At 53.8% G+C, this 24,030-nt stretch overlaps 1 protein-coding gene across 4 annotated transcripts in view; it reads left to right on the top strand.

Annotated features, from left to right (window-relative positions):
• WDR45B (WD repeat domain 45B) overlaps positions 1 to 24,030 on the top strand; it is a 26,687-nt gene extending 2,657 nt beyond the window's left edge. The window contains exons 2-11 of one of the 4 annotated variants that reach the window (XR_014019288.1): positions 2,066 to 2,140; positions 8,677 to 8,778; positions 10,673 to 10,760; positions 11,529 to 11,623; positions 12,483 to 12,673; positions 14,004 to 14,089; positions 14,693 to 14,794; positions 15,220 to 15,341; positions 15,553 to 16,302; positions 22,961 to 24,030. Coding sequence is in view for 1 of the 4 variants with exons in the window: in XM_081270742.1 (XP_081126868.1) it covers positions 2,066 to 2,140; positions 8,677 to 8,778; positions 10,673 to 10,760; positions 11,529 to 11,623; positions 12,483 to 12,673; positions 14,004 to 14,089; positions 14,693 to 14,794; positions 15,220 to 15,341; positions 15,553 to 15,659 (968 nt within the window). In the remaining 3 variants the exon portion in view is untranslated. Of the gene's footprint in view, positions 1 to 2,065; positions 2,141 to 8,676; positions 8,779 to 10,672; positions 10,761 to 11,528; positions 11,624 to 12,482; positions 12,674 to 14,003; positions 14,090 to 14,692; positions 14,795 to 15,219; positions 15,342 to 15,552; positions 16,353 to 17,508; positions 21,326 to 22,960 lie in introns of those variants that run through there. The other 3 variants (XR_014019290.1, XR_014019289.1, XM_081270742.1) reach the window with 3 other exon arrangements.

Below are 24,030 nucleotides of genomic sequence, written 5' to 3'. Positions count from 1 at the left end.
TGCACATGCTCTGCTATCATAGCGCCAACAGTTTTCCTTTACTAGCAGGTCTCAGCTGGCTCACGCTGGGTGTTTTCCACCATTCTGGCTGGTGTGCAGTAGATCCAGTTGTGCAGTCTTATCTGCATTTTCCTGATTCTTTATATCTTTTTACCCTGTGAATATCCTCTTTGGTGTTTTTGTTTGTCTACCTTTTGCTTGTGGATTTATCAGGGTGATACACACACACACACACACACACACACACACTGTTTTCAGAGCTTTTTTGGAGGGGAGGGGATATGGGGGATTGAACTTAGGGGCACTCAACCACTGAGTCACATCCCCAGCCCTATTTTTCTATTTTATTTAGAGACAGGGTCTCACTGAGTTGCCTTACTTTTTTAGCTTTTGATTTTTTTTTTGTAGTTGTAGATGGACAGCATGTCTTTATTTTATTTGTTTATTTTTATGTGGTGCTGAAGAGCAAACCCAGTACCTCACATGTGTCAGGCAAATGCTCTACCACTGAGCTACAGCCCCAGCGTGTGCCTCACTTTTGAGGCTGGCTTTGAACTCACGATCCTCCTGCCTTAGCCTCACAAGCCACTGGGATTACAGGCATGCACCACCATGCTCAGGTCCTGAGATTTTTTTTTTTAAAACTTTATTATTTTTTTTTTATGTGGAGCTGAGGATTGAACCCAGTCCCTCCCATGTGCTAAACACAATCTACCACTTAAACACAGCCCCAGACCTGGCTTATATATTTTTATATAAAGCTTCAATCAGAATTATATGTGTTCTCATGAAGAGAAATCACAGGTTTAAAACTTGAAAAAGAAGAAATAATGAAGATGGATGCAGTGGCATAAGCCTGTAGTCCCAGTGGCTTAGGAGGCTGAGGCAAGAGGATCACGTGTTCAAAGCCAGCCTCAGCAACCTGAAGAACTAAGCACCTCAGTGAGACCCTGTCTCTAAGTAAAATAGAAAATAGAGCTGGGGATGTGGCTTCAGTAGTTGAGTGCCCCTGAGTTCAATCTCTGGTACACCCCCCTCCAAAAAAAAAGTAATAGAAAGGAAAAAAATAAGAAATTTCAACTTTTTGTTTTCTGTATTTTCCAGCAAGGAGAGCTCTGCTTCCTCTATCTGGATTAGGTGATTCCAGTAGCATAAAAAGGGTGTTATGACCTGGCAGAGTTTGAGACAATATCATAGCATTTCCAAGTGAGTTTCAGATCTAGCCCAAGGAAACTATAGTTCAGAGCATGAGTTCAGTGCAGGTGTGCTCTGCGGCTACTCAGGTAGCTGTCATGGTTCCTTGGATCTGTCAGTGACTTGGTGTGCTTTTCCCATTTGGAAGGGTGGCTGGCAGAACAGCTGTGTGGTTCTAGAGCTGGAGAGGTGGATTGGAGAGGCCTCTGTCCTGGCTTTCAAACCACTGGTGCAGGAACTAGACTTTGCAGCAGCTCTTGTGAAAAAAATTTGGAGGGTTGGATTTTTTCTCTCCTGGCTTAAGTTTTGCTTCAACCAGTTGGATGTTGCCCAATCCTGCGCTGAGACCCTTCCTTCCTCAAGACCCTGCCAGGATATTCCTCGGGCCACAGGAGCTAGCACAATGTCCTTTGGAGGTCTGAGTGCCTGTCCAGTTTATGGCAGCACCTTTTATTTGGCCATTAAGCACTTGGGTGTAACTCAGAGATTGTGTGGGGGACTTCCAGACTTCCCTCCAGGAGGTCATTCTGTAGGTGGCGGGGAGCAACCCTCGTTCTGTCCCCATCCCAGTCATGTAAGACTGCCTTCTGCCCAGCACCTGCCCTTCCCCTAACCCAGTGCCTTCACACTGCCCCGGATAGTGCGCTTTGTGCCTGTCTTCCTCCAGAGGTGAACGTTCTTGTTGGCTGCTATCCCTCTGGGACCCAGCACAATGCCTGACACAGCATGATGTGTTCGTGGAGGGGAGGCCAGGGAGACTGGCATGGTCTGTGGCAGGTTGCTGGTTGGGGATGCCAGTTTCTCCAAGCCCTGGCTTTTACCCATGATAGGCCTCAGGATTAATATGTCCCTTTTACCTTTCCTGCTTTAGGATGCTTTGCATGTGGGATGGAAAATGGATTCCGAGTCTATAACACTGATCCACTGAAAGAGAAAGAGAAACAAGGTAAGAGAGTAGCAGACACTTCTGGGCTTCCCTAGCCATACTCAGTGTCCTACCTTGTCTCACACCTGGGAGAGATGCCATGGCTGTAGGGCAGTGGTTTCTGACAGGTCAGAAGGGCTTGGGCCCTTTGTAAACTGGGACAGTCTTTCTTCTGTGAGCTCTGCTACCTACTGTGTTAGATCATCAAGGTGTGAGCTCTTTGGAAGAGCAAGGCATATTTGGGCAGGTCACTTTCACTTTCTCCATGCTGGAGATGATGCTGTAGGGAACTCACAGGGTGAGGGGCTTAGCGCCCAGTGTTACTTGTATGAGTTGTGGTTGCTGCTGTTCACTTGTTTCAGTGTCTTTACTCTGCTTTCATGAAACAGGAGTTTTCCAGTGCTGGAGTCAGGAATTGTGCTGGTGAAATATAGTGGTGCTCTTCCCATCGTCAGGCAGGGAGGTCAGCTCTGTGGGTAGGGCTTCTTCAGATTGGTTTCCCTTCCTGCACGTTTCTCAAATACGTGGTGTTCCCTGGTCTGTACCTGCTGGGAGACTGTCCTTGCTGCTGGACAGATCTTAGATAGCCACTAGATCAAGCAGCAGCCTCTTCCTGCAGGAGTAGGATAGAATTCTTCCAGAACTGGCCTGGAGAATTTTCAAGAGGAACACTAAGGTGCTAGTGTCCACTCAACAGCATCCTGCGTCAGGGGTTTTTAGAGCTCTCAAAGCCACAGAGCCTGTTTTCAAATGAAATCTCATACACCATCCATTTATTTTTTTATTTTTTGGGGTACCAGGGATTGAACTCCAGGGTACTCAACCGCTGAGCCACATCCCCAGCCCTCTTTTGTATTTAGAGACAGGGTCTCACTTAGTTGCTTAGCACCTTGACATTACTGAGGTTGGCTTTGAACTTGTGATCCTCCTGTCTCAGCCTCCTGAGCTGCTGGGATTGATTATAGGCATGTATCTGGCACATGCACCATCCAGGTAGTCCTATACATCTTGGAGTTTAATTTTTAAGCTAAAGTTCATAATCTTAATTCACTGTGGAAAAGTAGCATGACATGTAGTGTCGGACTCAGGCTGAATCTGTCATACTGGCAGATTCTAATCTTGGTTTTGCTGCCTTCCCAGTTGCTGTGTGATCTTGGACAAATTTTGCAACTTCTTTGGGCCTCGGTTTCTCCATATGTAAAGTGAGGATAGTAGTGATGCCTACTTTTTAGGGTTACTGTAAAAATGGTGGATTGGAACATGTGAATATACGGTCAGTCCTGGTCTGCAGGCTAAATGAAGAGGCTGAGTGCGCTGGTGTTATCAGACTGGCAGAAGCTTAACCATTGCTGCAGTCCCTGACCCACAGGCAGACACCTGAAAACTGAAGGGATGATGAATGCTGTGCAGATGGAGATTTTTTCCCTTTTCACACAACAGGAAGGTTAAGTTTATAAATCAGGCCCAGGAGGGGTTGACAACTGTGAGCTGTTGCAGAACTCAGCGATCTTGGCATGCAGTTTTTTCTTTCTTTGAGGTTAAAATGTTTGCCTTTCACTTAAGGAGTGTTGTGGCCCCGCTGGCCTCCCCACTCTTGACTTTGGGTCTGTAAGAGAACCAGGGGTTCCTGGAGCAGAAGAGCTCTGCTTTCTGGGTGCTGTCCATTGAGTAGGGGGCAGGAGGCTGTGCCCTGTGGCTATGTTGGACGAGGGGTGATTGGTCTGGGGTGGGCCAGGATGGCGTGAGGTTTGGTCACACTTCTCAGAGCAGCTTGAAACTTAGGAATTGTTTATTTCTGGAATTTTTCATTTGATGGTTTTAGACTTCAGTTGGTCACAGGTAACAGGGAAAGCAAAGCCATAGGTTAGGGTGCTGCTGCTCGGTCAGTCAGTGGACCAAAGAGGGCTGCCACTGATGGTACTCGCCTGCTGGTGCCCCTGTATCTGCTCTCTGTGGGTGGTATAGTGAGTTGACAGCTTTGCCTCCTGAGGAAGGAGGAAGGAGTCACTGTGAAACCTTATAGAGCAGCTGTACCTGCAAATCTCAGGTGCTCTTTACCAAGTTGACGCCAAGCTTAAAGATGAGTTGTGCACATTGTTACCAAACTGTTAGCGATTCAGTCAGGTGGTTAACAACTGCTTCCTAACTGATGGACTGTTTACAATAAACCAGAATTTCTTGTACATTAGACAAGAAGAATCTGAGACTCACAAGTTCCAATCAGTTCTACCATGGTCATGACCTTGCACAGTGCCCGCCCTCCCCTGTGGCTAGGCAGGCTTGGAGGATCAGCACCTGTGGGGGTGGGGCGGGGACGTGCTTACCCTCCAGCTGCTGAGAGAGACCCCAGAGGGCATCCGAGGAAGGTCCCCTTTACACTTGTGGGCTGTTTTGCTGTGACGTTTTGGCAACTTCTTCAGAGAAGAGCAGGTTTGCCCAGTTCCTGCCTTGTTCCTGTGGTTTGCTCCAGGATGGTGAGGAAGGAAGCTCTCCTCACCCTGTTGCAGCAGTCTGTCCTCCGTCTGGTTATGGGTGAGGAAGCCATGAAATTGCCACTTGGCAGGAACAGGAAGCTGATAGTGAGGGAAGCCCCTTGGGTTTCTTGGTCTTGCCGTTGGGAAGTTCTGAGAGGCCCAGCCAGGCCTCCTGCACACCTGCAGTAGGTCTGCTCTGGGGGCAGCTCAGCTTCTCACCTGTGGCCTCGGGGGCCCAGGGAGGGGCTGCTTGAGTTGGTGGTGTTTGAGAAGGGGACATTTGGACAAAGCATTTCACCCAGCAGTTGCATGGGCATACAAGAGTGCCTACACCAAGCCCACACTTCCTTACGGGACCCTCTCACCCTGCATGGGCTGCAGGAGGGACTGGCTGGAAGGCTTCCTGCATAGGGGCTGTGAAGACTCCTCTGACTCTTCTGGATGTGGAGTCTGCCTCCTTTTTTTTTTTTTTTTTTTTTTGAGATAGGTCTTGCTCAGTGGCCCAGATGGCTTCGAATTTGAGGTCTCCCACATCCCCCGGTAGCTGTGACCACAGGTGTGTCCCCTGTACCTTCCCAGGTCTCACATTTAACTCCTAAGGCTTTATGACTTCATGATTTTTTTCTAGATTGCTTCAATCTGCTTGGTAAACAGAATATTTGTGTATTTTTTTAAACATTTTTTTTCACAATACCTTTGTTCTATTTATTTTTTATTTCTATGTGCTGCTGAGAGTCAAACCCAGGGACTCACATGTGCTAGGCAAGTGCTCTTCCATTGAGCTACAGCCCAGCCCTTGAGTATTTTAATAGGTAAGGAAATACATAGACTTTTGTTGTTGTTAAAGGCTTAGAGAAAATTGTTGAAAACTTTGAAATTGCTTTTGTGTCGGATTCAATGTGTCTGTGGCAGGATCTTCCTCCTTCACAGGGGCACCTCAGTGCTGTCTGCAAGCCGTGGTCTGATAGTGCCAGGGTCACGCTTCCAGATGGAGCTTTGCTCTGCTGAGGGCATCTGAGGAGTGCCTGGCTACACCTGGGCTGCTCACACGGCTTTCTGAAGCCCAGGGGCCTGCATGGGGAAGCAGTTTTGCCTCTGAGACCCCAGGCACAGGAGTTCTTGCATACTGCATTTTACTTTTTGGACTGTGGTTAAATCATAAAATTTACCATCTTAACCATTCTTTTTTTAAGTATTTTTCAGTTGTTGATGGATCTTTATTTATTATATGTGGTGCTGAGAATTGAACCCAGTGCCTCACACATGCTAGGCAAGCACTCTTACGCTGAACTACAGCCCCAGCCCCCATCTTAACCCTTCTTCAGTGTACCGAGATCAGTGTTGCAGCCCCAGATGGCCCTGGGGAGAGTCCGGGGAGTGTCCCCGGACTCAAACTGCCACTGGGCACAGGGAGCAAGAGACTGTGCCTCTGGGTCAGGTTTGGATTTGGCCTCTCGCAGTGGCATCCCGCTCCCCGGGCAGGGGCGGGGGGCGGGGGGCGGGGAGGAGTCGGCTGCCACCACTTGGAAAGTCCTTCGCCGCACCGATTCACACACCCTCCGGTAACGAAAAGTGTTTAGTAATAGCCTTTTGCTGCAATTTTTTTCCTGATAATCCTTCTTCTTTTGAACTTTCTTTTTCTTTCTGACTGGAGTTCCTGGGCTTTTATCAACACATGCCCTAATTGCTGTTGGTTCCATTGGGGCGCCTTCTTCCCTTAGTAATTTACTTCTCACCCCTTCCATATTTTCATCACAATGACAATACAATACACCAAGACAAAACAAGACACAAACATACTGTATCAATCTTCTCCATTTTCTCTAAATGGCCATTTTTTCTCTTGCCCTGTCTAGGGACGAGCAGATTTGCTCCTGTCCTATCTATGGACGGGCAACTTTTTTTTTTTGTCACTTACCCCCAGTGTCCCGGGGCTCCCCGTATGGGCCACCAAATGCCGCAGTCTGGCTGGGCACAAAATCACGAGCCACTCAAGCAGGAACAAACTTTATTTCTGAACTCCATCAGCATACTCCACACACGCTCCCGGGAAAACTGCCGAACCCCACGCCACGAACCCCACGCCACGCGGCTCCTCCCGGGACACACTCCTCCAACTGGGCTCCGCCCGCCAATTCTCTCAGAACCCCTGGAGAACTCAACCGGAACTCCAAAGTAGTGGGTGCCTGAGGCAGCAGGATACACCCTAATCCCGGAGCCGCCCTAATCCCTGAGCAGGATCACCTTTCAACCATTCCCTCTGGCAAAAATACCAGGCCTCATTCTGACTAAACTGTGGCTCTAACACCAAGGCCAAATTTGGGGGCCAACTGAGGTGAGGCAAAGAACCTCACCCCCGCACTGGTGCAAAGGCCTATCCACAAGTATGGCTGTCTGCTGGACCGGTAGCCAATGACGGGTAAGATCCAATTACAATGGTACCAACCCAAGACAGGAGGCTGACGCCTTGAGGTCAGCTCATTCGATGATGGGTAAGGACCATATGTAGTATTGGACAACCTAAGACAGGCACGGTCCCTAAGCCACATGCTTGTTTAATTAAACAGAAGGGAGGAGATGTTAAGAGCCACAGTTTAGTCAGAATGAGGCCTGGCATTTTTGCCAGAGGGAATGGTTGAAAGGTGACCCTGCTCAGGGATTAGGGTGGCTCTGGGATTAGGGCGGACCTGCTGCCTCAGGCGCCCACTACTTTGGAGTTCCGGTTGAGTTCTCCAGGGGTTCTGAGAGAATTGGCGGGCCTGAGAGAATTGGCAGGCGGAGCCCAGTTGGAGGATGTGTCCCCAGGGGGAGCCAAGTGGAGTGGGGTTCGGCAGTTTTCCCGGGAGCGAGTGTGGAATGTGCTGGTGGAGTTCAGAAAAAGTTTGTTCCTGCTTGAGTGGCTCATGATTTTGTGCCCAGCCAGACTGCGGCATTCATGTATTCTGAGTATTAACCTCTTATAGATAAATGATCTGCAAAAACTAAGTTGGATGTTGTCCCATCTGTCTTATTTCTGGTGTCATAGCCAGGAAATCATTGCCAAATTCTCTTCTACAGGAGAATTACAGCTTGGGGTCTTTCTTGTAGGTCTTCACGCGTTTTTTGAGTGCCTATGTATGTGTAGTGTGGGGGAAAGTCCACGTTGTCCTCCCCTTTGAGTGTACAGCCTCTGAGCTGCAGAGAGCATCAGGAGCCCTTCCTCAGTCTGGCAGTAGCCCTTGGGCATCCCTATAGGCGTGCACAGGTGGAACTGCACACCAGCTGGCAGCCCCGTTTCCTGTTGTGTGGTGAGCTAACTTAAGGAGGAGGGTTGTGTCCCTCCTGTAGGGAAGGAACTGCAGGCTTTCACAGGGCAGAACCACTCCTGGCCCAGAGGAGGAAGAGCTGCTATAAGCACTTGGGTGGGCACCATGGCCACCTCCTGTTAAAGCCAGAGTTACTCTGAGGTTGCCTAACATGTCAGATGACTGGTCACTGGTCTGTGTGGAAAGCTGTCTGCACCATGGGCAGCGCTGTTTGGTTCTGCTTAGGATGCTGCCCGGCCTCAGGTGTAAATCTCCTGGAGTGAGCAGAGTGCTCTCAACTCCCTGTGTACCTGAGACTGCAGAGGGAAGTCTGAGTAGGTTGGCACCCTGACTTCCCATGTTTTGGTTTCCCGTTTTCTCGGCTTGTCCGTGCTGTCTTGAGCTCCAGGTCATGGCATAGACCTGAGAGTCGGGCGGGCAGTCCTCATCTGTGCTCCCAGGTTGCTTCCCTGAGAGCCTTGGGCACCCTGCTGTGGGTTTTCAGGGACACCTGGAAGTCAGTTGAGAACTTGGGGCCTAGTGGGGTGGATGGGTGGAGGCTACTCCCTGAGAGCTCTCTGGCATCTTGAGATGTGGTTGTGGGTGTGCCACGGGCTGGACAGAGCCAGATGCCTACTCTGGCTCCTCGCCGTCACCTTTCTTGTGTGTGACGTGTTTGGGTGTGAACTGCTACCTGAAAATGAAATGCTGAGCTTTATAAAAGGCTTGACTTTAACTGTTTTAATTGTAAAATACACATTAATTTACTACCATTGTCTTCTTGAAATTGTCATTTCAGAATTTTTAGAAGGAGGAGTTGGCCACGTGGAAATGTTATTTCGCTGCAACTATTTAGCTTTAGTTGGTGGTGGAAAAAAGCCAAAATACCCTCCTAACAAAGGTAAGGTCGTTAGCCCCTTAAGAGCTCGCTCTGTGCACAGCGCTGCAGTCTGTGGTCTGGGGCCTGTTGGCCTTCCCTGGTGGTCCTGTGAGGCTGGACGAGCCTCTAGAAGGAATGGTGGTGTGGAGGACTGCCCTCAGTGCTGGGGCAGGTGGAGGTGTGTTGTATCCTGGGTTGGTGCCAGGAGTGTCATGGGGTCATCGTGAACCAGAGTGTGAGCAGCACTCCCCTTCCACAGCCACGGAGGAGCAGGAGGCATGTATGCCTGGGCATGTATGTGGCTCTGGGCATGTATGCAGCACTGTGGAAGGGGCTGCATGGGGAGGTCTGGCCCTTTTTGGATGGAGGCGTGGAGAACTTTGCCCTCCACCACTGTGGACACTGCCCATAAGCCAACTCTTCTTGCTCTGGGTGGAGAAAGAGGTCTTAAGAAGAATGAGACCCAGAAAGGAGGTTAAGGTACGGGGTAGAGAGGGTGGGCCACAGGGCCTGGAATGCCAGTTGAGGTGTGCCCAAGAAGAGGCACCACACAGTCTGTGTGGAGCAAGACCTCATCTAGAAGCAGTGTGGGAAGTGGGCTGGGGAGACACTGCAGGCCAGGGGCCACCCTTCACAGCAGGTGGGGAGAGGGAAGCAGGTGCAACTCTGACCAGTGTCAGCAGAGCAGGGAGCGTGGGCCAGGGAAGGCCACTTATCTGGTAGCAGGAAGGTCCAGTGGTGGCATCACGGGACTGTGGGGTGGAACCAGTGGTGACCTCTTCCAGAGGGAGAGGGTGGTGAGGGAGGCAGGAAAGAGGAGCAATCGGGAGGGACAGAGCATAGGTGCCCCACCAAGGAGCGGGTCAGCTGGGGTCTGGCTGTGACCCTGACACTGGGGGTAGCCTAGTCCTGTTGGAAGAGCAGAGAGAGGGATGTTGGGGCTGGCGTGCAGCTCAGGGGTAGAATATATGCTTGATGTTAGCAAGGCCATGGGTTCCAACCCCAGCACCAAAAGGAAGAAAAACAAAAGAAGGGCTGTGTGGACAGGGTGGGGTCCTTAGTGACTGCCATCATCTCCCGCACAGGCTCTCTGTCCTCAGCAGGAGTGGAATCTGCACTGAGGAGGGTAGCCCTGAGCCTTTTGCTTTTGTTTGGGAATTAGGAAAAGAGAAATAAAGTGGAAAGGGGTTGCTGGTAGGAAAAAGAGTGAAAGAATGAGTCTTGGCCCAAAGGCTGTTGGACGGACTCCCCGGTTTAAGGTAGGTGCTCTGTTGGGCTGAAGTCCCGTGCAGAGTGGCTGCCAGCAGCGGGTACGTGTGAGCAGGCTCAGTCCCAAGAAGTTCTGCCCTGGAGAAGAGCAGGATACCCCAAAGGATGAACAGTCTTGCTTCTCTATGAAACAGAAACATTCCCTTCCCCTTTCTCCCCCACCTCTCCCTCCTTCCTCGCTTGTTCCTTCCTCCTCACTTTCTAAGAGGGATCAAATCCAGGGCCTCACCCATGCTAGGCAGATATCTCCCCCAACCCTTTTTATTTTGAGACAAGGTCTTGCTGTGCTGCCTTGAACTTGTGATCCTCCTGCCTCAGCCTCCCAAGTTGCTGGGATGACAGAAGCCCCTCTTTCTTTGGATGTAGGCTGTCTCAGCACTGTAGCACTCGGTGTCTTCTTTCCCTCTCCTGCCCCCTACTCTTCCTCAGCACTTTTGCACTCAGCTGCTGTGATCAGGTGTGCTTTTTGGCTCAGGCAGTGGAGCCAGGGAGGTGGTGTCTGCCTGAGGTGACCAGGTAGGAAGGGCTGGCAGAGTGTGTACTGCAAGAGGAAGGGATGGGGAGCAGCAGGGTCTGGGGCAAGTCCCAGGGCCAAGTGCTGGCTGGGGGAGCTGCCCACCAGGGGCCCTTGTCCTTCTGGTTTCAGTGATGATCTGGGACGACCTGAAGAAGAAGACTGTCATTGAGATAGAGTTCTCCACCGAGGTCAAGGCTGTCAAGCTGCGGCGAGACCGGTGGGTTCCCAAACACCTTCAAGCAGGTGGCTAAGGTGCTTTTCTGTCCAGGGAGGGAAATGTTTAGGGAAGGATGCAGTGAAGAAGCGATAGCTGCTGTTGGTGCCCAGCAAGTGTACCAGAAGAGTCACTTGTGTTCCTGGGGGAAGGTGGGGAACGGACTGGCTTCTGGCCTTGGGGACAGTGACCTTTAGGACCTGCCCCCCTGGGCAGTCAGAGCTACAGCCTCACAGGGTGCCTCTGAAGTATGTTCCTGGTGGAGGGTGGAGGAGCCCTGGGAGCTCTGGGGTTGGACTCTCACTTGCTGGGCTGCAGAGGGCCGGCCCTCCGCCCAGGTGGTACGGAGCTTCCTTTGCACTTGTCTTGGCTCCATGTGACCAGCGCACTGCCTGGTTTGCAGGACAGGGGTGGTGACCTGCATTCCATTTGGGCTGGTTATTTCTAGTAAGGTCACTATTTAAAAGCCCTTCACAACGAAATGCTTGATTGGCTCAAGGACGTTTCCCCTTGCGAGATTTTCCTAATTGTCAGGATGGGCGAGAGACTCTTGCCTTGGGTGAGGTGTGGGTAAGGACACCTTGGAGGCCAGCCTCTGCCAGGTGAAGGGGCTGCTCAGTGGAGTGTGGCCTTTATTGCTGACTTCTGGGCACCACGTAGGGGGCTGCAGCCCAGGCCTCTCCCGCAGCACATCCAGTGTTTGAGTTTCAGAAATCACAAGATGCCCATCTCCCTTTCTGAGGAGAGGATCTGAGTGCGTGTATCTTGCAGGATCGTGGTGGTCCTGGACTCCATGATCAAGGTGTTCACCTTCACGCACAATCCCCACCAGCTGCACGTCTTTGAAACCTGCTATAACCCTAAAGGTGAGGCTCTCCGTGCGAGGTGAGTAGGGAGTGGTTCTGTGCCCCTCTGCTGGCATCAGCTCTCAGCCAGAGCCGACTTCTAACCTGTCCTTGGAATGCTGACCTCAGCCTTTCCTTCCTTTTCTTCTGCATTAGAGGTCATTTGTGCAGACTAGATTATTCATGGTGTCATCCTCACATCTTTACAATGCTCAAGTTTTCCCCCTGGGTGTTTTTTTGGTGTGGGGTCTTGCTGTGCTGCGCAGGCAGGCCTGATGCCCTGGGCTCCCCAGCACTGGGTGCTTTCTCCTTCCAGCAGCCTGTGCTTCTGTCCCGTGCCAGTACCACTCTTCCTCCATTTCCTGAGCTTTAAAGCAAATCTTGACATAGGTAGCAATCCTCTGGCCTCAGTGCTGTCTGAGGAAAAGAAGCTTTGGCTGCTCTGGGCAGCAAGTTTCCTTGCAACTGTCCATGTCAGCATGTCTGCAGAGTCTCCGCTGTGTGGTGCTGGCATGGGCCCTTAGTTGGGGCCAGGGGCTGGTGATATGGATCTCCCACGGGGTCTGAAGCCTCTGCTGCGTGTGGGGCTCCCCTGCCATTGTTCATGCCTCCTCTTGTGCCTTTGTTTTGCATTCTCACGAGGTGGCCCTGCAAGAGACCAGTGGGCAGGGTGCATGCCTTAACGAACTGTGGAGCACATGATTACCTTATGGGGGTGCTTTTGACCCTGATGCCTGTTAGCCATCTGTAGGAGTGTGCTCTTGAAGAACCCGTGCAGAGTTCTTGTTTTTCCCCAAGGTTTTGGAAAGTAGGTTTTGGCTGTGAGAAGTCAGGCTTTGGCTGGTTGTCATCTCTTGATGTTTTTTTCTGTCTCCATTAGGCCTCTGCGTCCTGTGTCCCAACAGTAATAACTCCCTCCTGGCCTTCCCTGGCACCCACACTGGCCATGTGCAGCTCGTGGACCTGGCCAGCACTGAGAAGCCACCTGTGGACATCCCCGCACATGAGGGCATCCTGAGTTGCATTGCTCTCAACCTGCAGGGCACAAGAATCGCAACTGCGTCTGAAAAAGTAAGTGTGTGGGTCTCCTTGTTGGTGGTGCTTATGGAGCGGCAGCCTCTGCAGAACCCTCCTGTGCCAGCTGCCCAAGTGGCCCTTCCCGGACTGGTCTTGTCATGTGACGGGGCTGAGGCTGTGACTTCACACATCCTCCAAATGTTGAAAACACAATAAAAATACTTAAACAACAGTCCTGCCAGGCATGGTGGCCATGACACCAATCCCAGCAACTCTGGAGGCTGAGGCAAGGGGATCCCAAGTTCCAGGCCAGCCTGGGGCAATTAGTGGGACCCCATCTTAAAGAGGCCTAGGGATTCTACTCAACAGTAGTTGCACCACCCCCACACAATAAAACAGCCACACCCACCCCATTTCTTATTATTGGGCTCAGTATCAGTGTCAGTGGCACAGCCTCCCAGAGCCACTCAGTTTCTGTGCCGAGGCCTTGGCAACCTGGTGACTGCCTAGGACCCCTTTTCCCACCTGCCTAAGAAGGTGTCCTTAGTGAATACCACCACCAACATTTTAGAGTGTTGACTGTGTGATTCCTCAGCTTGCCTATTATGAACAGGTACTTAATTTTTTAAATAATTTAAAATCTGGGTTCTTACACTTCCTTTAGCTTATTAATTCAGAGTTTTTGAAGAGAAGATCCATACCTTTTTATTCCAGTTTTCATCTAAAACTGCAAGTGTAGGTTCATCTTTAGGAATTGGAAACTGTTAATGGGTGAGAGCATGAACCAGTGACTGTCCATCTGCGGGTCAGTGCGTGGCTCTGTTCCACCCTGGTCACGTGGCAAATGCTGCCGTGGCTGGAGTCTGGGGTAAGACCACATGCGCCAGGATAGGCCCTGTCGATTTCACATGTCACTCTTCCAAATGTTACATCGGTAGCACGTGACATGGCATGAATGCACGGACACCGTCCTCTTCCTTTGTGGCCCATCTTGTCTTGTTGCCCAGGTCTGGGTGCTGTCTCTCTGGGGAAGGGCCTTCCCTTCTGTGGCTCAACCCCAGTGGGTCAAGTAGCCACTTTTCTGTTGCCTGTGGGAGTGACTGTGTGGGTCTGGGAGCAGTGGGGACGCCCTGGCTGGCATTTCTGTGGGATTGGCCGGGGGGAAGGGGTGTGTGGGCCAATCTCCAGAGCCTTGTCCTGATCTGCCCTGCTGCTGTGGGACCCAGCACCACCAGCCTGTTCTCAGCCACAGGTAGAGGGACAGACAGTTTTGGGCCTCATGGGAGGATTTGGGAGAGGGGTGTGTGGGCTTGTGAACTATCATTTCAGAAACTAACTGGACCTGTGAATTGTTGATAATGAAACACTTCGCTGTTTTTCAAAGGGGACCCTTATAAGAATATTTGATACTTCATCAGGGCACCTGATCCAGGAGCTGCGAAGAGGATCCCAAGCAGCTAACATCTACTGGTGAGGACAGTGGCTCCTTGCCTGCAGGAGAGCTAGGCTGGGCATGCCTGGGCAGAGGCGTAGGTTGTGGGCTTTGAGGGTGTTGGGTTCCCGATCTTCCAGCTTTTTATTGTGGGAGGTGTGCACAAAAATGGAACCCTCGCCTCTGCTCCAGTTGTTCCTGTGTGTTTCCCAGCAGGGGCTCGGATCCCTGCAGCCTGTTAGCCTGACCCTGGGCTGCCCCCGGCACCATGGGTTCTGGTGCTGGGTGTAGGAGCCTCTCCTGTCTGCCTGCTCTCAGGACAGGCCATGTGGCCAGTGCCTGCCTGGTGCCTGATACTGTCCCCCAGGGGCAGACTGTCTCCATGCCAGGCCAGTGGAGCCAGCCCTGGGGCATCTCAGGCAGCCCTTGCCCTCCGTGGCACTGGGGCTTTGACCCTCTCGATCAGGTTCCATGGTGAAAGCCATTGGCCTACAGACAGGCAGGGTGCTTCTTAACATTGCACCTCAGGGGTAGGGATGTCGAGGTCTCCGGGGTACAGGCCAGCAAGCATGCTGTGCAGGTGGGGTCTCTGGTCTTTCCTGCATCTTCAGAAACCCAGCTTTGTCTGTTTTCCTTCATAGCATCAACTTCAATCAGGATGCTTCTCTCATCTGTGTGTCCAGTGACCATGGCACAGTGCACATTTTTGCAGCTGAAGACCCAAAGCGGAATAAACAGTCCAGGTGGGTTAGGGGAAGGCTGCAGGGGGGCCTGGAGTTAAGGGCTGGAGTGCGCACAGAGCTGGGGGATATCACCTCATCATCTCCTTGGGGTTTATGAGGCCATGTCCAAAGCTGCCCTTGGCCCTGTGCCAGCCTGGCGCTGGCTTAGGCCCTTGTCCTGAGCATTGTGATGGCACTCTTCAGGTTAATTTGACTGCAACAGAGTCTGTGCCTTTCATATCAAGAGCATCTAGTTTTATTATAAGACCATTTCTAAGGACTCAGAGATTTTGTTAAAGAAAATAGAATTTAAAGAAGTGTGGGTCCAAAACTGTGCCAGGGAGAGGGTCTGGGTACTGTTGGCAGCCTTCTGGGAAAGCTGGCAGCCCTTCTGCATCGCTTCACCTAGTAATGCGACCGCCCCTGTCTTCTCCTTGTCCTCGCAGTTTGGCATCAGCCAGTTTCCTCCCCAAATACTTCAGTTCCAAATGGAGTTTCTCCAAGTTTCAGGTCCCCTCAGGCTCTCCATGCATTTGTGCCTTTGGAACAGAGCCGAATGCGGTCATTGGTAAGTGGCCCTTCCTGGGGGAGGCAGCTCCAGGGCCTGGAGCCCCTTTTCCTTCTGCGGGGTTGCCCGGGGTTTTCCCAGGAGCTCACCCACAGCCCTTGTCCTGCAGCAGCAGGGGACAGGCATGTGTCCAGAATAGCCAGGGCTCGGCCTGCTGCTGCTCTCCACTCCTGGGAGGGGCTGGAAGTGAAAGGGTCTCCTTCTGTCCTAGCAATCTGTGCCGACGGCAGCTACTACAAGTTCCTGTTCAACCCCAAGGGCGAGTGCATCCGGGACGTGTATGCGCAGTTCCTGGAAATGACCGATGACAAACTGTGACTTCACCGTGAGCAGGCTGTGCTTGCCGCCTAGCGTCCCCGGTCTCCTGGGGCTGGTGCCAGTGCCCCAGAGCCTCATGGGAACGGGGCTGGAGGGATTGCCCAGGACCTCAGTCTCGAAGCCATATGTGGTTCTCTGCCTTCCTGAGAAAGGTCTCCCGTTACCCGACTTAAAGAGAATGCTCATCACCACACCTGGACACTCGGTGGCTCTGGGCAGCCCATGCTTGCCCGCCAGCCACTACCCTTTAGCTCAGCTGCCACCTTAGCTAGTAGCTCCAGCACATCCTCTACTGGTGGGCTCCATCCCAGCCTAGGGACAGGGCTGCCAAGGATGGGCACATGGAGGTTTGTTCCTGCCACAAACCCACTGTTTTCTGGAGAAGCAGACAAGTGAAGAAGTCAGCAGTGCAGCACCACCTGGAGCCCGACCTGCAGTCCTGGCACCTGGACACGTGTCTCTTGGGAGCACAGCCTGCTCTGGGCCTCAAGTGGCTGTCCCCACCCTGTTGGAGCCATTAGGCCGAGGCTAACACTACCCTCCAGCACAGAGTTGTGTCTACCCACCAGAGCCCTGTCCTTATGGGGGTGCTGCGGCGCTTCCCCACCATCTCTGGGTACAGAGCAGCGAACAGTGTCTGAAGGTTGGTCATGGAGGAGAGCGCCACTGCTGTGGGCAGCAGCCCTGCCGGTCCTGCCCGGCGTGGAGGGAGATGCCTCTGCCCCTCCTGCCCACTTCCCCCTCCACCGCCCTCCCTCCCCAGCACTTGTGAGTAGCTGCACACTAACCTTGTGGGAGCCCAAGGCTCTTGCCATGTCTAACACTTGGTGACTGCACTAGGTCACGGCTCCACATTGTCCATGCTGTTGAGCTCCGTGCTTCACTTCCTTAAATTCCTGTTAGAGAAGCTTTCTTCTGTGATTTTCATTTCAGGTTGCAAACTTTTAAAATCTGTGTAGTGGCAAGTTCTCAGTTTTGCCGTTTTCCTTTGCTGTTGTGTGGTCTGCTGTCTGTGAGTTCCATGTCAAGTATGCATGTTACCTGTGTGTATTTAATCAGGAACTTTAATTTTGCACACATTTGTACTGTTTCATTAAATAAAAGTGACTAATTTTGTCGTACTCCACCTCTACAGCATGGAGCAGTGCGCTGGGGAGTCCTGCATCCTCTTCTGGTTAGGGTTAGGGTTAGGGTTAGCGACGTCTCCGGGGAGGGGGGTGTCTCTGGGCCACCCTGCCCACCTGCGGTGTGTGCATGGCCCCTAACAGTTCATGGGCAGAGGCCAGGTGCTACAGGAGCATCATCAGTCCTACCTTGGCGAGCACGGGCGGGGACAGTAATGCCCATTCTTCTGCACCTCTACCCCCATGGGGCCTGCTGTCGCCTCCCTTTCAGAGGCACCAAGGCTGCTGTCCAGGGCCATGCTGGTGCAGAGTGTGGAGCCTGTTTTACTGGGCAAGGCAGGAGGAGTTGTGGCCACTTCCCCAGATGCTGTCTAGGGTGTTGAAGTTAAAGCAGATTGCTTACGGGGTTTTCTCACTGGGTGGGCTGCAGACCTGCTATTGGGGCACTGCAGAAGCTGGACAGGCTGTGCTGTGGGGTGGGGGGGACACAGCAGGTGCTACTGGCATTGAGGACGTGGCTGGCTAGCCCTGAAGGCCCTGACCACTGAGGCTGTGGTTGCTGGGTTGGTCTCCTGCAGTCCCAGTTGCTCCCTCAGCATGAGATGGTGTCGGCTCAGCCTTGCAAGGGGCTCAGGTGTGTCCTGGCACTTGGTCCCTTTCCACCGTCTCCCTGGATGGCAGGCAAGGCCTGGAAGGGTTCAGTACTACATGTGCTTGTCCTCTAGGAGTTAGTGTCCCTGCACCTCGGTCTGTTGAAGCCCCATGGATTTGCTCAGAGCAGCAGAGGTCTGCACACTGTTAGGCCACCTCCAGCCTCCATCAAGCATCTCCTGTACTGGGCCCCGACCAAGATACAGTCCTCAGGGATTCCAAAAGCCTGTGCTCCCTCTTCCTTCTCGCAGGTGTGGCTGTCCTCCAGCATCCCTGGTCCTCAGCCCTTCCCAGAAACCCAGGGCCCCCATGCTGTGGAAGGGTACCTGCAGAGCACCCTGCTGTGTGTGGCAGCCTTCTGGACCCTGGCCTCTGCCTCCCACCCTCCCTCCACTTTGGCCATGGCGTGGGCTCTTGCAGCCTCCCGTGGCCACAGGTTGTCACTGGTGTTTCCTTTCTGTAGCCAAACCAAGCTCCGGTACAGGATGGCCCTCCCCATTCTGCAGCTCCCTTCAAGAGGCATTTGATTGCCACATCTTGGAGCTTGTACCCAAATCTCTTCAATGGATCAGAAAGAACCACAATTGAACGACCAAGATCCCAGTGGAGCAGAGAAGAGCAGATGGAGCAAATCCCAGGCAGCACTGGGTCCTACTTCCTAATGTCTCAGACTGTGAGCAATGTGCGTGTTGGTGCCTTGTGCTGCACCAGACGTTGTAGAAACGGAGGCCACACAGACAGGCTCCCAGGCCAGTCTGGTTATGTCTTTGGAGCAAAGGGACTGGAATTGCTGGGCCTGAGGGCTTTGAGTTCAGTATGCATTTGCCACCTCCTCACCTGGAGCCCTGACCCATCCTCCAGATAACCTTTGCTGGGACCAGGGGCCCAGCCGTTTTTCTGTGTGAAAGAACTGAGAGCCAGTGGCAGTGGGTGGGGCTGCCTGGGGAATACTGGCTGCTCCAGAAGCCTTGGTGGGACCAGACGGCAGCTGTTGCTTTCAGGTGGCCTTTCATCTAGAATAGCAGCTCAAAACACTGGAAATGTGGGGATGGTCAGCTGTCAGGTGCCTCGGGGGCTGAGCTCGCCCCTGGGGTCAGTCCAGAGGTTGGCAGGGCCCGTCCATGCTGCACCCTTCTGACACCCAGCTGCTTTGAGGTGGGAAGAAGCCACACCTCCTCTCCCGTTTCCTGTGTTCTGCTGGACAGGAGGGACCTGGAGTATGTGGCTGGATGTGGCTGGCTCTGCCTCGATTGTAGGGGCTTCCTGGGACTGGACGTCCCCTGGACGACTCATGCTCCTACCCCAGCTGCCCCAGGAAAGGCAGGCTCCACACTCTGGCCACAGAGCACTGTGATGCACGCCACCTGCTGTTGGCGGTCCCCTGGTGTAGGTCCACCACCCACAAAGCCTGTGTGTGCCCTGCCTCTCGAAGCCACATGTGGCTTACACTGGTTCTGGTGCTCGGGGATGCTTGATCTTGAGCGTTTCTCGTACACGTGTCAGTCGTATTCGTCTACTGACGGCCACTGGTGCCTGTCTTGTGGCACGTCTGTGACTCCAGCTGTGGCGTGGACACAGCAGATGGTTCCTTGGCCTGGCTGCCTTGTGAGCTGCTGAGGAATGTGCATGGCTGGGCAGTGGCCTGTGGTATGAAGGGCAGGGCTGGCACAGAGGACGCTGGGGCAGCCTGTTGGGCCCAGGCTGGGTGGCGATGGCCTGTTTCCCATGTTCTGTGGGTGTGGGCACCACCTGGCTTTGGGACTCTGGGCGCCTGCACATGGGTATAGTTCATGCTGGGCACTGGAGTTCAGGTCTGTGCTGTGCTGTGGGCATTGGTTCAAGGATGTCTGCTGCATGCAGCCTCCTCCAAATGCAGACATGCGCTGCATCGTAGGGGCAGAGGTGTGCTTGGTACAGGTGCCTGACAGTGCCAAGGGAGATGCCATCTGTGGACTGCAGAAGCTTGTGGGGTCACCAGTGGGTGCCTGACCTGCATCTCCCTGCTGAGCTGGGCTCTGGCAGAACCTGAGACTCTGGGGCAGGTGAAGGGGAGGGTTGGCCAGACACTGGGAAGCGGAAGTCCTAGTCACCTCTGAAGTGGGTGTGACACCCCCCCGCCCCCCCTCCCCCAAGAGCCAGTGCTCTTGGGCTCCTATTTCCCAGTCTGCACAAAGGCTCAGATTCTCGCTGCCATTTCCGGCCCCCTGCTCGGAGTACACACCAATGTCACCATGAGAGGCTCCACTGAGCTGGCTGTTTGTTCCTATCAGAACTTGTGACCACAGAAGCCCTGGCCCAGCAGGCAGGAGGGAGAGCCCTGATGAGGTCAGCTTTGTGATTAGGCCAGCTCATTGGATGATAGGTGGGTTGACGGTTGATTAGGTCAGATCACTGATTTGAACAGAATTTAGTTTTTATTTTAAAAGTTTAAGACCAAGAGAAAATTACTCTTCTAACTTCAGGGGCTGGGGGTACAGCTCAGTAGGTAGAGTGCTTACCTCGCATGCACAGGCCCTGGGTCCAATCCCCAGCAAGGCCAAAAAAAAAAGGGGGGGGGCTTTTCTATCTCCAAAGAAGGAATTATCTCAATCTTAAAATGCTTATTTTGAGTCAGGCATACTGGTGCACACCTATAAAACAGAAGCCTGAGACGGGGGGATCACAAATTTGAGGTCAGCTTGGGCAACTTAGTGAGACCCTGATTCACAATAAAAAAAATAAAAAGAGCTGGAGATGTAGTTCAGCAATTGAGCAGGGGTAGGAATCGACAGTGGGTGGAAGGCAGATGATGGTGGGTGAGGTGGGTGATGGTGGAATGATGGTGGGTGATGGTGGATGTTGGTGGGTGATGGTGGGTGAGGCAGTGGGCAATGGCCTCCTGGGCCCTGGGATCACAGGCATGTGCTGCCACGCCCAGCTTCTAGGTCTCCCTTTACAGACGGCAGTGGGCCCTGCCTGCTAGCAGTCTGCTGTAGGCCTATCCAGTGTCCAGAGGGGTGTTGACTTCAAGGTCCTCTTAGGAAGACACATGGTTGGGGCCCTCCCTTCTCCCTGTGACTTCAGCCCAACCTGGTGACAGCTACAGTCCATTCCACAGGTACCAGGGCCTGGTCAGAGCATCTCTGGGAATGGTCCAGCCCACCAGCCCAGCCTGGCAGGCACCTCTCACATCCGGCTGCTCTTCCCTTGCCCTCGGCTGGCTCTGCGCTGGGTGCCATCCCCTGTGTAGCCATCGCTAGTCCCCAGGTCCTGAGGTCTGTTGTGTGAGCACGAGAGTGACATGAGAGGTACCTTCACTTCTGGACCTGTTGCTTTCCTCCGTGACCCTGTGTCCCAGACACCTAGAGCATCCCCTCAGTTGCTTAAGGGGACACAGAGACCATCCCAACATGCATGTTCAGAAAGAGCTGCCTGGTGGCTTCAAAACCCTGAGTGAGCCTTGGCCCCTCCAGACTTGGCCCCCAGCAGCCTCCTCCTGGGCCTCCCTAGCTGGCTCAGGGCCCCTACTGCTGTGAATGCCCCAGTGAGACCACCCGCACACCGTGTCCACGTGTCATGGTGCTGAGGGTCTTTGCGTGGGGCGCCACGGCCTCGTTCATCCTGTGCTGAACAGCACCCCTGATATGGTGATCACACTGGTCCTCCTCTGGTGGCGTGCGGCTGTGGCTCTGCAGTGAATGGTACTGAGACATGCTGGGCCACGCTGGACACTGACCCTCAGACATTACAAGCATTGCCTCCTTGCCCTCTTCACCTCAAGACAGGACTCACCAAGCAGACGGGCTGGCAGGATTGAGGCTGCTCTCCCAGGTGGCTCGCGCCTGGCTGCGGGTGCTGCTCCTGTGCGATGACAGGTCACGCTGAGGTGCTGCCTGGCGCCAGACCCCAGAGGACTGTGCAAGGACACACTGCAGCAAAGACCGGGAACCCTGGAGGACTGCTAGGCCTGCTCTGAAGGTCACATGCTCTGAAGAAATTAAGAGGAAAAACTAGGCTGTCCTATCTGCCCAGTCACCTCCTGTGTCCTCGCTTCTCCTCAGGTTCCAGTTGGGCTTGGGGCCTCTGCAGGGCTCCAGTGGCACCCCGGGTAGCACAGCTCCCTGCTGGTGACTGTCCTTCAAGTGCCTTCGCTCCACCTGTGTCCTGCGTCCCAACATTCAGTCCTGGGGCAGCTTCCCTCGCCCTGGTTGCCCTGGTCTCGGGGAACCTTTGCCCCAGGGCCCGAGAAAGTTTTCTGGCTGCTTTCAAGGCGGAGCTTTTCATTTGTGCTTCAGCATCGAGGCCTGGGATCTTGGGTTTCATCCTCTCTGGGGTTCACTGAGTTTTGTGAATTTCGGTCTTTTAAAAATTGTTTTTACTTTGTGTGGAGGGTACTGGGATTGAACCCAGAGGTGCTTAAACCACTGAGCAACATCCCCAGCCCTTTTTCAATTTTGAATCAGGGTCTCACTAAGTTTCTGAGGCTGGCCTTGAACTTGTATCCTCCTGCCTCAGCCTCCTCAGCTACGGGGATGACAGGTGCGGCCACATCCTTCTCCTTTTGCTTGGGATCTATGGCACATGACAGACACCCAGGTCCCTGCAGCATGATTACTTGTATTTTCACTTTTTTTTCCTTCTTTGTTGGTGCTGGGGATTGAACCCAGGGCCTTGTGCATGTGAGGCCAGCGCTCTACCAACTGAGCTTTTCCATCCAATTGTTGTTCTCAAGTTCTGTGGCTTCTGACCCACTTCTAGAGCACTGGCTTAATGGAGTGTGATCAGTTCGTGGTTTTGGCCTTGCAGCGTCTGGGTCGAGCTGCAGCTGTCCTGTTTTCCCTGTGGAACTGAGATTCTGGCTGCATCTGGTACCCTGGAGGCCCTGTGTGCAGCCTGGAGACGTGGTTTTAGGCAGGCAGCTCCACTCTATGGTCCTGCTGTGGTTCTTCCTGTGCCCACCTGCCCGAGCCCCTGGGGTGTTTTGCTGTGGTGGCTCCTGGCATCACTCTGACTGGCCTTCACCCTGGCCACAATCAGTCTTCCAGGCCAGAGGCTCAGGTCTTGACCTCCCTGTGTCTTCCCACTCCTGAGACTGGGTCCTGCTTGGGGCCAGAGTAGATAGAAGAGGAAGATGGGGAGCGTGGAGGAACTCTGCTCCTTGGGCCCTGTGCCCCACTTTCCCACTCCTGGTCCCAGTAAAGGGCTGTGCAGGTCACCGTCTGCTGCCTGCCCAGGAGCCCTCCTGTGCCAGCGCTTCACCCCTCCACTGCTGCTCGTGGCTTTAATGTCTGGCCCAGTCTTCCTGTCTGCTGGGCTCCCCTGCCATCTCCACGGGCCCTGTAGCTGCAGCAGCACTGTCCCAAGGCCTACTCCCGCCTTGTGTACCGGGTCCCTGAACAGCACACGTCCTGGGAGGGCAGCATTCACCGGTCCTAGTGTCTTGAAAGTGGGGGCTGCCCCATAGTAAGCACAGGACCCCTGGGCAGGATGACGGACTGTCCTATTTGCCTGGTGGAACTGTACCAACCTGAACCTTGCACCTTCCAGGAACCCTGTTCCAGGGGAGCCCAGAGTGTGATGTGTGCCCAGGCTCCAGTGAAGGACAGCATGTGGCAAGTGGGCAGCACCAGCACCTTCAGGAAGGCTGACCTGCTCAATGGGCTGCAGACCAGTGCCGGCCTTCCCCAGGCTGAGGGCTGCCTGCAGAAGCCACAGCAGCACAGTGCCACCCCAGGGTCAGAGGCCTGCCAGCCCCGCCCTGCCAGCCGCACCTCTGGTGCTTTCACAAGAAGACGATGCACCATTCAACTAAAATTAATAAAAATATTTTATTGAATTTTAGGAACTTGGTACTTTTTAAAAATTTCAATCTTTGCACACAGATCACCACTCTACTTCCTAGGACAGAAGTCTGGACTTACTTAAGAGACTGTCCCTCTCCTCCGGGGCGCCCAGCACAGCAGGCCCACGTGGGACACTGCTGCCTTCACTGGCTGTGACCCCGGGCCGGGGCTCGCCTGCGCCGGTCTGGCTCAGGGCAGAGCTGCTGCAGGCTGCAGTCCCTGAGGGAGCTGGAGGTTGGCAGAGGCCAGAGACTTCTGCAGAGCGGGACGCTGCGGAGCTGCTGGGCAGCGGGGGGCAGTGGGCGGGAGGCCGAGGGCGGCCGTGCAGGGGCCCTTCCTCAGTCCTGGAGCAGAGGCGGTGCCACCTCCCGAAGGCCCGGCGGCCCGTCCACCTTCACACCCGGCCGCCGGCCGGTCCCGGGGCGAGGTGGGGCGCCGCTGGTTTGGTCTTCGTGTGGATGACGTCGAGTTGCCGGGAAACACCTTCTGCCATTTCATTCCGCCAGGAAAATACAGGTTCTTTCCTCTTTAAAAAAAATTAAATACCAAAATAACTACATTTAAATAAATAATGTTATGGTGATGACGCTGGACATTCACGGGCGGCGGCGGCCTCCCGCTGGCCTCTCCCGCCTGCCGTCTTCACGGAGGCGGGACAGTTACTCAGGGGCAGAGTCGACGGGAGGGACACACGGGGCGGCGCAGGCGGGTCCAGTTCACCGCTCGGCGTGGCCGCAAGAGGCGGAGGCCGCCGAGTCCGCCGGTCCTCGCGGG

This window comes from Spermophilus citellus (assembly GCF_964194105.1).
Source record: "Spermophilus citellus genome assembly, chromosome: 17".
NCBI lineage: Eukaryota > Metazoa > Chordata > Mammalia > Rodentia > Sciuridae > Spermophilus > Spermophilus citellus.
The sequence above is the reverse complement of the archived record's forward strand: the minus strand, read 5'-3'. Positions and strand labels throughout refer to the sequence as shown.